This window comes from Thalassophryne amazonica, chromosome 23 (genome assembly GCF_902500255.1).
Source record: "Thalassophryne amazonica chromosome 23, fThaAma1.1, whole genome shotgun sequence".
Lineage (NCBI taxonomy): Eukaryota > Metazoa > Chordata > Actinopteri > Batrachoidiformes > Batrachoididae > Thalassophryne > Thalassophryne amazonica.
In genome coordinates, this window is record NC_047125.1 from 28,870,646 (window position 1) to 28,884,892 (window position 14,247).

At 41.5% G+C, this 14,247-nt stretch overlaps 1 protein-coding gene across 2 annotated transcripts in view; it reads left to right on the forward strand.

Moving 5' to 3' along the window:
• The first annotated feature begins 10,303 nt into the window (after positions 1-10,303).
• Positions 10,304-14,247, forward strand: part of LOC117505247 (serine/arginine repetitive matrix protein 2-like) — a 29,335-nt gene continuing 25,391 nt past the window's right edge. Inside the window, exon 1 of one of the 2 annotated variants that reach the window (XM_034164847.1) lies at positions 10,304-13,399. In XM_034164847.1, the coding sequence (XP_034020738.1) occupies positions 11,312-13,399 (2,088 nt within the window). In that variant the 5' untranslated portion in view covers positions 10,304-11,311. The remainder of the gene's footprint in view (positions 13,400-14,247) is intronic. The other variant, XM_034164846.1, reaches the window with a different exon arrangement.

Here is a 14,247-nt window from a genome sequence, read left to right on the forward strand (position 1 = left end):
ACCACCATGAGACGAGGTATGTGACAGGGTAGCGATGACAGCCGAAAATAAAACCAGGCCTCTTTTGGCTTCCACCCATGCGCACACACATACACTGTCAGCTGTCGTGTCGCGGTCGGGTGTTAAGCCCTGTGGTCCAGAGGAGTGGATAAAGGGGATAAAATAGTAATTCAGTGTAATACCCAGTAGAGAATAATGAAAATATATATCATCACCTTTTCAAAGCTGTTGATTCTACTTGTCAATAACTGATCACGACCAAAGATCACAAGCTCACGTGTTTCCTCTGACTTTAGGAAGCTGATGTTCGTCAAAGAGTGGCTCCAGAATGTGATTGGCTGATGTTGCCAGGTTTTTACTCTTATCGCAAGACCTGGCAACATTTGCATTACGCAGTAGGTTCACGTTTTATTTTATTGTTCTAGCACAGCACAGTGGAGATGTAAGCGACAGTCATTTGATTTTATTTGAACTTTTCATAGACAATCTGCCACCTCCTGAACTCTGCCATCTGCTGGACTTTTTGGGGGTTGTTGCGAGTAATTTTATCATCACATGCATGAATGAAATTAGGAGCAGGTGCAGTTGAAGTTAAGAGTAGCTTGACATAAATTTGTGAAGCCTCGGTCTGGTAACCACCGATGCCACGGTGACTTGTTTATGAATAAGTTGACTTTGTGGTACATACATAATTTTGTTGAGGTGATTTCTTGCATTTATTTAAAAAGGCTAATGTATTTAATCAGATTTTTGCAAACAGCCAGTAAATATTTGTATAAGAAAAGGGTGGAAAAGAAAGGATGAAGTCACTATTACTTGACTGAGAATTGGTCATACTTTGTTGAACAGTAGTCTCTTCCTCCTGGGAAAGCACCAGGATGGACCATGTTTTGAATGTCCACAGCCAGAGACAGTGCAGCGTGTCCTCATCTACTGGAATAAATGTTCCAGAGAAAGGTTTCTCTCAGAATTTAAGAAGAATGGGTCTGAAAGAAGTTCCTGTACAAAGTATTTTAGACATAGTCTCAAGTGGGAGGGGAAAGTGTTGGGTTTTTAACTACTTGAAAGACACTGGACTCATGGAGATGATTTAGTCCTGCTATAATGGACTGATGCAGAAGGTGGCAGCATTGCAACAATAAGGAGCCCAACTGCCGATAAATGCAACAGAAGAAGTAGTTAGTTTTTCAGCAAAACTTTCTAGGATATTATCCATCTTCCCACCAAATTTCTTCAGTATCCTCTCAGTTTTTGAGTTAAATGGTGCTATTTGCCATATATTCTTCTGGGCCTCACTTCTAGAATGTATTCTGGATCATCATCAAAACGTCTATCTGCTTGCCAAATTTCATTAAAACCACTTCATTACTTTTTTGAGTTACCCTGCAAACAGTTAAACATCAATGAAGACAGTTATTGACATAACTCAAAAACAATAAATGCTATCAAATCATACACTTATATATTAAGAGGGCATATAATGCAGATAAATAGCTTAAAATTTGGTTAACATTGCTCTACCAGATAAATCTAAAAACAACTTTATTTTGCCCATGTAACATCCCATACACTATCTGCCACCTCCTGAACTCTGCCATCTGCTGGACTTTATTGGGGTTGTTGCAGCTAGGAATCTTCTCAAATGCATGAATGAAATTTGGAGCAGGTGTGGTTGAAGTTGATAGTAGCTTGAAATAATCTTGTCAGTTTCTTTTATTTCTGAAGCTTAGGTCTGGTGGCCACTGTGGCGTGTTTGTGAATAAATTGGCTTAGTGGTACATACATAATTTCTTTGAGGTGATTTCCTGCCATTTATTAAAAACGAGATTGTATTTAGTCACATTTTAGCAAGCGCTGAATTGTCATTTGCAACTGCATTTTTAAAAATTAAAATGATAAACAATTTTTACGTTGAGAATTCATTAGCTTCTTTATTTGACTATGAAAAGAACATCTGATTTACTGGGAAATAATAATCATCATCATAATAAGAGATTAAAACTTGTTGCAGTTGATGTGAGAAGGGCGCCTCCGTGTGGCAGAATACTGGTACTCGTCCTTCTGCACACGTCTTTGCTGCCCCCTACTGTCCAAAATAAAACATTCAGCTAGATCTTTTTCTAACGTGAAGCGTCATGATATACTTTTATTTGAGCGTTATTTTTCCTATTTAATTGTGGCACAATTACTGTATGTAATGAAATATAAAAGGTATAAGTAATAAAAAACAAACGTTAACAAACTGTCTGATAAAGACTATTATCAGCCGCAAATACGTCATTTGAGTATTTTCTTTTACCAGAATATTACACCCAAATATTTGTTTTTTGTTTAATATCAAATAATTTTACTGAAGTCAGGAAATTCGAATTAAGTGAAGAAAGAAAGCGATCCGAATTCATCAGTCAGTCCGGTAGGTGGAGGTAATGCAGTGAAACTTCGCCCCCGACCATAAAAACAAACCCGAGAGAACGGATACGCATCTCTTCGTACCACTTGGCGCTCTGTCACGGGTTTTTTTTTTCCCCTCTTCTCTCAGCAAAATGCATCTGAAAGTAACGGAATGTAGATAAGGTAAGGTTTATTTCAAACAGGCGTGATCACGGATAAGTCGGTGCATCTATTGAGTGTTAAGCGGCCGCTGTATTGTGATGAAACGATCTTTAAGAGGCTTGAGGCCTCAGTGCTAGCGGCCGAGGCTAGTTTAGCTTTTAGTTAGCTTAGTTTAAAACGACGGTAGTCCTGTATTTAAAAACTTAGTTCAGTTTTTAGTTAATATGTTTACAGTGGAGTTAGTGCTATATTTGGGATTAGTGTGTCTTTGTAGCGTTATCGTCGCGACCGCTCCACTTTTGTTGCTTTTCGACCTGACTCCAAGGATGTTGCCAGGTTTGACATTTTCCCGTTCAGTCAGGCCGCAAAAATCGCGATAGAACAGGCAAAACCAAAGACCTACGGACAGTTTGGACTATATCAGCACAGTAAATAACAGCATTGTCATTGCAGTGCTTTTTCAGAGTTAATATCATTTAGCGCCTGAAATTCACAGTACTTGTTTTTTTTGGAAACATCAATTAGGTCTCACCTTTTATCCCTGGTATTTTGGATAGTGAGTCCTTGGATTTTCCTTAACTTTCTCATGATGTGTTCTGGTTCCACGCAGTATGGCTGCTAACTAGTGACCTAAGGTGATGACTAGATAATATGGTTACCGGGTGTCTTCTTGATTATAGCTATGTCAAACGAATGGTCATCAGTTACGTTATGAGCGAGTATCCATTTCAATAGTTCTACCTGTCGCTGCCTCTCTTGAGGACCGCCGTGGCTGGAGAAACCCGAGGAGATGCCCAAATTTAACCTGGCTTCAACAGTTAGGTGATTACTTTTGATGGACAGGTTGTCTGCCCATTGCTGTCCAAAACCCAGTGTGGTTCTGTTGTGTGCTGGATATGGTCATGCACAGCTCCAGTGTGTAGTACCTCCAGACTTGACCTGCAGTATGCAAACTGGGACAAGCAAGATTTTTATTTATTTATTGATTGATTGGTTGATTGATTGCACTCCCAAAACTGACTGCTGCAGGTGTCAAGAAAAAAAATGCTCTAAAACCAATGAATTACAATATTTGTTAGGGTTTAATTTTTTTGTTGTTTTTAAATACACTGAACAGAAGTATAAATGCAGCACTTTTGTTTTTGCTTCCATTTTTCATGAACTGAACTCAAAGATATAAAACATTTTCTATATACTCAAATACCTAATTCTTTCAAATATTGTTTGTAAATCTGTTAGTGAGCACTTCTCATTTGGCAAGATAATCCATCCCACCTCACAGGTGTGATATATCAAGATGCTGATTATACAGCATGATTATTGCACATGTGTGCCTTAGGCTGGCCACAATTATGGTCAAACTAAATCCTTCTTCACACCACAGTGGTGTAAATAAAACTACCAAATCTTTATTTGCACCATCATGGTGTAAAATAAGGGGATATTAAAGTTTAATTTGCATCACAGTAGTAGATGTTTCTAAAATAAATGTGTGGTGCAAATAGGAGTGCAATAAATCATAACTTACCCCGCAGTGGTGCAAATAGACTTTTCCATCTGCACGTCTCCTCCAACACTTTTACAGATAATCTTTGTGGGGGTTAATATGTCTTAATTGCAAATTGGAAAAAAAAATATTTAAAATGTTTCAACTTAATGTTTAAAAGATTGAAAAATTTATTAAAAATTGCAAGGGTGGGACTGGAAAAAAAATCACATCTCTGCAAACATTTTGTATTTGCTTTCTTCTTTCCAGCTGCAGCACTCTGAAATTTATGACTCCTCTGGTGTATTTTGTTTTCCCAAGTTTGAAACCATGTAAATGAGTATCTCAAAGCTGCTGTTGTTGGGGGGGGTTGAATCTTTGAAAGTGTGGCTCTTTACTTTGAAACTTCAAAATGCTTGCCCTCGCGCTCCATGGTGTGATGTTACAGATTTGACCACACAGTTAGCAGCTTTTGAGTCATGCGTTTTTGGCGTTATTCTGTCCTGTCACACCTCTGATTTGAATTGAATCATAGTCACCGCCGGTGTGATAGTGCACCACAATGTGGATTGCAAAATACGGTAAAGTCTGTCATTGTACAGACCTCACTTTGGATCCTTTTTTTTTTTTCCTTCTTTTTTAAATAAAGACACCAAAGAAAAATAACAGATGAAATAATGACAAATATCCATTTACTGTGAGATCAGTCAACATTTCGGTGCAACTCTGATCATGCGGCAGCACTGCTGGAGCTGTGATCAGAGCCCAACATGTTGGTGGTCTGTGCGGTCTGACGAGTCAAACTACATAGGCTTAACACATAAAGTTGTTTTCACAGTAACACAAGTCTTCGGTACGCCATATTTCTGCTTCCTGCCAGTCAGACGAGGATTTGGCACGGACCTCTTCTTCTGCTCCCCACTACTATTCCAGAAGAGGCTGAATGCAGAAAAGAAATATACTGCAGAAAAACACACAAGAATCTGGGAAATACTGTCTGAGAGTTCAGAGAACTGGACAACACTGGTTGTTCAAGAGGTTACGCTAACCTGTTAGCTAAGCATGTGTGGTATGTGTTTATATTATTGATGACTTCGCAACAATGAAACGTGTATTTTGTGTTTGTGTATGCCAATTTGCAGCTTCACTGCTACAGACCTTGTGTTTGGGCATTCCACTGAGCTACCAAGTGGTGGGATGATTGTTCCTGCTTTCACTAACACTCGATGGGTGTCTGAAAAACCATTTGTAACTGTGAAATAAATGCATCCAGTCAGTGCACCTCTGAAGAACAGAGTTGTCATCACACTGTCGCACTGTGAAAACTTGCAGCCAGCTCCTTTGGTAGCTGTGTGTGAGTAGACTACAAGTAGTGTGGCTTTGGCAGGTTTGTTGTTCACACCACCCCATTTGGGGAAGTGATGGTCTAGGGGTCAAGCATTGGGCTTGGGACCAGAGGATCCTCGGAAAGGTCCTTAATCCACTAGTTGTTCCGGGTATGTAGTGGGCTTCTTGCATGGCAGCAGCCTGACATCAGGGTGAATATGAGACATTAATGTGGTCACACTGCGGTATTGTATCACTTCCTGTTCCGGAGCACAGCGGTGTTTTTCTGTATCTGTTAGCTGTTTACTCTGCGCAGTTGGATTGATCTAGTTATCTAGATTACGATTTGTTTCCCAGTGTAATCTTTACGTGCCTTAACTAAAGCACTCCTTCTGCTGAATCACCTCTAAATTATTTACACATTATTCACTTTGCGTGTTTTTAGGAATCCGCTAGCTTAGCGTAGCTACTAGCTCTTAGCCGATTTAGCATGGCGGCTTCTCCTGTCTCTCCCGCACTTTTCTGCTCTGGGTGTGAAATGTTTAGTTATTCCTCGGCCTCCTTTAGCAGTAACGGTACTTGTAATAAGTGTAGCTTATTCGTAGCTTTGGAGGCCAGGCTGGGCGAATTGGAGACTCGGCTCCGCACCGTGGAAAATTCTACAGTTAGCCAGGCCCCTGTAGTCGGTGCGGACCAAGGTAGCTTAGCCGCCGTTAGTTCCCCCCTGGCAGATCCCGAGCAGCCGGGAAAGCAGGCTGACTGGGTGACTGTGAGGAGGAAGCGTAGCCCTAAACAGAAGCCCCGTGTACACCGCCAACCCGTTCACATCTCTAACCGTTTTTCCCCACTCGACGACACACCCGCCGAGGATCAAACTCTGGTTATTGGCGACTCTGTTTTGAGAAATGTGAAGTTAGCGACACCAGCAACCATAGTCAATTGTCTTCCGGGGGCCAGAGAAGGCGACATTGAAGGAAATTTGAAACTGCTGGCTAAGGCTAAGCGAAAATTTGGTAAGATTGTAATTCACGTCGGCAGTAATGACACCCGGTTACGCCAATCGGAGGTCACTAAAATTAACATTAAATCGGTGTGTAACTTTGCAAAAACAATGTCGGACTCTGTAGTTTTCTCTGGGCCCCTCCCCAATCAGACCGGGAGTGACATGTTTAGCCGCATGTTCTCCTTGAATTGCTGGCTGTCTGAGTGGTGTCCAAAAAATGAGGTGGGCTTCATAGATAATTGGCAAAGCTTCTGGGGAAAACCTGGTCTTGTTAGGAGAGACGGCATCCATCCCACTTTGGATGGAGCAGCTCTCATTTCTAGAAATCTGGCCAATTTTCTTAAATCCTCCAAACCGTGACTATCCAGGGTTGGGACCAGGAAGCAGAGTTGTAGTCTTACACACCTCTCTGCAGCTTCTCTCCCCCTGCCATCCCCTCATTACCCCATCCCCGTAGAGACGGTGCCTGCTCCCAGACTACCAATAACCAGCAAAAATCTATTTAAGCATAAAAATTCAAAAAGAAAAAATAATATAGCACCTTCAACTGCACCACAGACTAAAACAGTTAAATGTGGTCTATTAAACATTAGGTCTCTCTCTTCTAAGTCCCTGTTGGTAAATGATATAATAATTGATCAACATATTGATTTATTCTGCCTAACAGAAACCTGGTTACAGCAGGATGAATATGTTAGTTTAAATGAGTCAACACCCCCGAGTCACACTAACTGTCAGAATGCTCGTAGCACGGGCCGGGGCGGAGGATTAGCAGCAATCTTCCATTCCAGCTTATTAATTAATCAAAAACCCAGACAGAGCTTTAATTCATTTGAAAGCTTGTCTCTTAGTCTTGTCCATCCAAATTGGAAGTCCCAAAAACCAGTTTTATTTGTTATTATCTATCGTCCACCTGGTCGTTACTGTGAGATTCTCTGTGAATTTTCAGACCTTTTGTCTGACTTAGTGCTTAGCTCAGATAAGATAATTATAGTGGGCGATTTTAACATCCACACAGATGCTGAGAATGACAGCCTCAACACTGCATTTAATCTATTATTAGACTCTATTGGCTTTGCTCAAAAAGTAAATGAGTCCACCCACCACTTTAATCATATCTTAGATCTTGTTCTGACTTATGGTATGGAAATAGAAGACTTAACAGTATTCCCTGAAAACTCCCTTCTGTCTGATCATTTCTTAATAACATTTACATTTACTCTGATGGACTACCCAGCAGTAGGGAATAAGTTTCATTACACTAGAAGTCTTTCAGAAAGCGCTGTAACTAGGTTTAAGGATATGATTCCTTCTTTATGTTCTCTAATGCCATATAACAACACAGTGCAGAGTAGCTACCTAAACTCTGTAAGGGAGATAGAGTATCTCGTCAATAGTTTTACATCTTTATTGAAGACAACTTTGGATGCTGTAGCTCCTCTGAAAAAGAGAGCTTTAAATCAGAAGTGTCTGACTCCATGGTATAACTCACAAACTCGTAGCTTAAAGCAGATAACCCGTAAGTTGGAGAGGAAATGGCGTCTCACTAATTTAGAAGATCTTCACTTAGCCTGGAAAAAGAGTCTGTTGCTCTATAAAAAAAGCCCTCCGTAAAGCTAGGACATCTTTCTACTCATCACTAATTGAAGAAAATAAGAACAACCCCAGGTTTCTTTTCAGCACTGTAGCCAGGCTGACAAAGAGTCAGAGCTCTATTGAGCTGAGTATTCCATTAACTTTAACTAGTAATGACTTCATGACTTTCTTGGCTAACAAAATTTTAACTATTAGAGAAAAAATTACTCATAACCATCCCAAAGACGTATCGTTATCTTTGGCTGCTTTCAGTGATGCCGGTATTTGGTTAGACTCTTTCTCTCCGATTGTTCTGTCTGAGTTATTTTCATTAGTTACTTCATCCAAACCATCAACATGTTTATTAGACCCCATTCCTACCAGGCTGCTCAAGGAAGCCCTACCATTATTTAATGCTTCGATCTTAAATATGATCAATCTATCTTTGTTAGTTGGCTATGTACCACAGGCTTTTAAGGTGGCAGTAATTAAACCATTACTTAAAAAGCCATCACTTGACCCAGCTATCTTAGCTAATTATAGGCCAATCTCCAACCTTCCTTTTCTCTCAAAAATTCTTGAAAGGGTAGTTGTAAAACAGCTAACTGATCATCTGCAGAGGAATGGTCTATTTGAAGAGTTTCAGTCAGGTTTTAGAATTCATCATAGTACAGAAACAGCATTAGTGAAGGTTACAAATGATCTTCTTATGGCCTCGGACAGTGGACTCATCTCTGTGCTTGTTCTGTTAGACCTCAGTGCTGCTTTTGATACTGTTGACCATAAAATTTTATTAGAGATTAGAGCATGCCATAGGTATTAAAGGCACTGCGCTGCGGTGGTTTGAATCATATTTGTCTAATAGATTACAATTTGTTCATGTAAATGGGGAATCTTCTTCACAGACTAAAGTTAATTATGGAGTTCCACAAGGTTCTGTGCTAGGACCAATTTTATTCACTTTATATATGCTTCCCTTAGGCAGTATTATTAGACGGTATTGCTTAAATTTTCATTGTTACGCAGATGATACCCAGCTTTATCTATCCATGAAGCCAGAGGACACACACCAATTAGCTAAACTGCAGGATTGTCTTACAGACATAAAGACATGGATGACCTCTAATTTCCTGCTTTTAAACTCGGATAAAACTGAAGTTATTGTACTTGGCCCCACAAATCTTAGAAACATGGTGTCTAACCAGATCCTTACTCTGGATGGCATTACCCTGACCTCTAGTAATACTGTGAGAAATCTTGGAGTCATTTTTGATCAGGATATGTCATTCAAAGCGCATATTAAACAAATATGTAGGACTGCTTTTTTGCATTTACGCAATATCTCTAAAATCAGAAAGGTCTTGTCTCAGAGTGATGCTGAAAAACTAATTCATGCATTTATTTCCTCTAGGCTGGACTATTGTAATTCATTATTATCAGGTTGTCCTAAAAGTTCCCTAAAAAGGCTTCAGTTAATTCAAAATGCTGCAGCTAGAGTACTGACGGGGACTAGAAGGAGAGAGCATATCTCACCCATATTGGCCTCTCTTCATTGGCTTCCTGTTAATTCTAGAATAGAATTTAAAATTCTTCTTCTTACTTATAAGGTTTTGAATAATCAGGTCCCATCTTATCTTAGGGACCTCGTAGTACCATATCACCCCAATAGAGCGCTTCGCTCTCAGACTGCAGGCTTACTTGTAGTTCCTAGGGTTTGTAAGAGTAGAATGGGAGGCAGAGCCTTCAGCTTTCAGGCTCCTCTCCTGTGGAACCAGCTCCCAATTCAGATCAGGGAGACAGACACCCTCTCTACTTTTAAGATTAGGCTTAAAACTTTCCTTTTTGCTAAAGCTTATAGTTAGGGCTGGATCAGGTGACCCTGAACCATCCCTTAGTTATGCTGCTATAGACGTAGACTGCTGGGGGGTTCCCATGATGCACTGTTTCTTTCTCTTTTTGCTCTGTATGCACCACTCTGCATTTAATCATTAGTGATCGATCTCTGCTCCCCTCCACAGCATGTCTTTTTCCTGGTTCTCTCCCTCAGCCCCAACCAGTCCCAGCAGAAGACTGCCCCTCCCTGAGCCTGGTTCTGCTGGAGGTTTCTTCCTGTTAAAAGGGAGTTTTTCCTTCCCACTGTAGCCAAGTGCTTGCTCACAGGGGGTCGTTTTGACCGTTGGGGTTTTACATAATTATTGTATGGCCTTGCCTTACAATATAAAGCGCCTTGGGGCAACTGTTTGTTGTGATTTGGCGCTATATAAAAAAAATTGATTGATTGATTGATTAATGTGTCAGATAGAAAAGCGCTATATAAAAGTAGTCCATTTACCCATCTTGCATGGTGGTGCAACAGTAGTGACTATTCTCTCTGACTAGCCAACAGTGCTTTCACGTCAGCTTTTGGTATCACCTCAGCTCGTGTAACTTGCGTTGCTTCATCCCACACTGGGCTGGAACGGTGGATGGGATGCAGGCGCGCTAACTCCCACGGGCTTATGTTGCAAGAGCCTCTCGGTATTGGGAGAGTGAGAATTACTTTTCTTCTGCACAGCACCACTTGCTGCTCTCCATTACACTCGCTTGTACACTCCCTAGCGGTGATACCAGGTAATGGTAACAGGTTTGAAAAATGGAAAATCAAAAAAGGTGAGCTGACTCAATCTGAGCCGCTACCAGGCAGTGCACAAGCGTTAATTGATATACTTCTGATAGCTGAGTGCAGGAAGTCTTCAAAAGCCTGAATATTAATCTTGATCCAGGACAGTTGTAAACTCAGACTTCCTGACTCCTTACTCAGCATTTCAAGTGCTGCACTCGGGTCATCCAGTGATTCTACCAAGATCACAGACTTTTTTTCCTAAGTCGAGATCAGTAAACCTTCATTGACAGAGGCGCCCAGGTTGCTGCAATCTTGTGACCGTGCACGGAAGCATTGAACAGACTAAGAGCTGTTCAACATTCGTGATGAGCACCTGAATTCCGACAGCTGGTCTGCGCTTATGTACTGTGAACACTGAGATGGAGAACTATGCGTATATGCGGCTTTATAATTCGGGCAGAAATGATGTACATTTGCATTTCTGCAGATAGTCAACACAGTTTTACAAACGAGTCTTCAAAACAACTGTAAATTTCACCTTGTTGAGCATGAAATGGGGAATAAATGAGTTTGTAAATCTGTTCTGTTTCTTGATTTTCTGCTTGTATGCGGTGTTTGTGTTTTTCCCTGTCTTTGTTCTATATTTATATTTCATACCATAAAGTGAAATATAAGTTGAATGAAAAAGTATTTGACACCAATGACCAGTGAGTAATTGAAGACATTCCACATAATTGATTTTCTTCGGGCGAGATGTTGAGTTCCAATGCCATTCAATAACGACATCTTTTGTTTTAACTTTTTCAGCTTTGCGTTACGATTGGAACGTTGTGTATCTACCCCAGCGCCCCTGCCGAGTCCTCTAATTGGAGGGCTCCCTGGGAGCTCCATTCTGATTGGCCAGCAAGCTGCTGCCTTGTGGCTGGCTCAGTTGAAAGCGCAGCTAGCACTATCGCAAGTCTACAACACCACTGCTGTTAGCAGACGAACTGCTACTTCTCCCTACGTACCCACAGCAGCCCCCTCGCCAACCGCTTCAGCCATCAACCTGCTTAACCTTCTGAAGATTGCTAACACAATGTCCCAACCCATGTATAACCCTTATGCCAGTGGGAACCACAGAGCCAACCAGGGCCAGTATGGATTGTCCAGCATACCAGTAGAGCGGGACCCTCAGCAAACCTGTTCTCATCTGGGACCTGGATCTATCCTCTGCTCCTCTGGAGGTTCTTCTGGAACATCTGCCAACACTGGACAAATGATTCCATCAGCGTTGCCTCAGACCTACAGACCAGAGACCTACAGACCAGAGACCTACAGACCTGAGAAGAGTGGGGCCACACATGACGACGACATACAGAGAAATGTTGATATGCATATTTCCAGAGCCAGAGAAGAAATGAGTCACCATACCAGGAACCAGGATGCTCACTCGAGTATTGCTCAGCAGGATGGGATGCTCTCAGGCATGACCTCCCATGTAATGTCTTCAGCGTCTGCTGGACATGTAAGACACCCAGATGTGGCAAGTACCAGTAGCTCCTTGGGCTGGCTGTCAGACGTCAAGAGGAATATTGACAATTTGGCAAAACCATATTCACCTGCAGGTAGCTTTGCAAGCAGTAGTGATGTAGGGTTTAAGTTCTCCAGTGAAAGGGAACGAGATGACATGTCTTTTTCACGGTCGGGAGGCTGTGACTATTCAGGTTCAGCCAAGCCATTGACTCACCCTGAACCCGTAAAGCCCAGGTACACATCTGAAACGGCTGCAGATATCCTTTTGCACTTTGGACTTGAAAAAGAAGATTTAGAACAACTCATCTCCTACCCCGAAGACCAGCTTACCCCTGCCAACCTGCCATATATTTTGCATCAAATCCGTATCTACAAGTCTAAGGGCGATACGTGTGCGGTTACATCTGGAGCTGGCAGGAGTGAACAGGACATTTCGAAGAGGTCAGAGGCATTTCCATCAACTATTTGCCAGCCAAGTAAAGTGATTGAATACGGTCACACTGGCAAATACACTGGAGGCCTTGTTGAAGAAACTGTGGGAAGTGGGAGTAGACCCAGTAGTGGTGTAAGACTAGACACTTCAGATGGCAGCAGTAGTGCCATAGAGACACTCTTGAATAAAACTGGAATTGTCAAACCTAGTGACTTGGGTTTTTCCTCAGACCAGATGAAGTCTCTTCCTCACCATAGCTCTGTGACTCTCCCAAGTCATATCCCAAACAAATTCTCACACACCCAAACTAAGCATACATCTGTAGAACACCACACCTCAGTTACTCAACCAAAGAAAGACACAGACAGCCGAGTTCCTGGAACTATCAAACCCCCTTTAAAACAACTGGATGCCGGTCCCCAAAAAAACATAAAAGCCCAGCCACCTCCCAGTGCACTGGTGCGAGGTGTCCATCCCAGCCGACCTGGACTTGTGGTAATTGGCAGTAATGATGACAGAGGCACACAAGAACTGACTAAAACTCCCCAGGGGTCAGCAGCTTGTGTAAAGCATCTGAAGACCCAGCAGATACAACAGCAAAAGACGCCGCTGCCGCCACCGCCACCAACGCAGCTGAAAAAGAAGCCTTTGCCGCTTATGGAGCTTATGTGCCAGCCTTCTGTGAAACCTGTTGCTCCTGCTTCCAGTTTACTTCACCCTCAAGAGCCACAGCTACCAACCGTGGACCTGCATAATGTTCACATGATGGAACAACCTTCGAACAGATGCGTTCCAATGTCCAAGGGGCTGCCATCGCTGAGCATGATGAATGACTACACGGCATCCATGCCCAGAATCTTTCCACACACCTGTGTTCTGTGTAACAAAGAATGTTTTGATAAGAAGGTGAGTGGAACGCCACACTTTGTTCTCCTGATAGGAATTTGTGGATCTTTGAACAAATTTGTCTTTTTGTTGCCGTTTTAAATGTTGTAATTTATTTTATTTTTTTAATCATATTTTAATGCCTTCAGCTGAAAGTTGTCAGTTTGCCAGGCTGTGGTCTGACGTCCAAGAAAAAGGGGGAAAAAGCCTGTTTGTGCTGTTCATCAAGTTTAAATGAATTGTAACTGTTATCTCAAGTCAACATGCCCAGCTCTGTATGTTCATTTGAAATATTAACGTTTGGTAATTATTTTAGCTTTGACATTGACCAGTGTGCTCAGATATATGCAGTTAGGGATTTGTAAACAGAAAAGCAAGGTTCAAAAATGGAGCCAGTAGCTTAGAAAACAGTCTTGTATATTTAAAGAGTTGATTTTTCTTTTTTCTCTTGTTTTGGGGTACTTTTCCATTATCCAATTGGTCATGAAACAAAATGTATTTGTGTCTTAATGGGAATTTTAATTTCCAAACAATTTAAACCACTGCTGTTAATGTAATTGTAGCAAACATGTTATATACTTAGTGTATGTGGTAAAATGAACGCCAGCTGGAAAACTGCCCATGGAGGATAAACGTATTAACACCTGCTACCACTATTTCTCCTCTCTGCAACTTTTTGGGACATTTCTTTATTGCCCTTCATTTGGAACTAGAATTGACAGCATTTTTCCAACGCTACAAAGACATTGCATCTTCATCCCAACCTCACCTTCAAATGTTCCTGCCTGCTTCAAAGGTTGAAGTTTGTTTTTTTTGGTGCATTGATATTAATGCTGCAAGATGACCTCTGCCATAATTGCCTTCCAAGT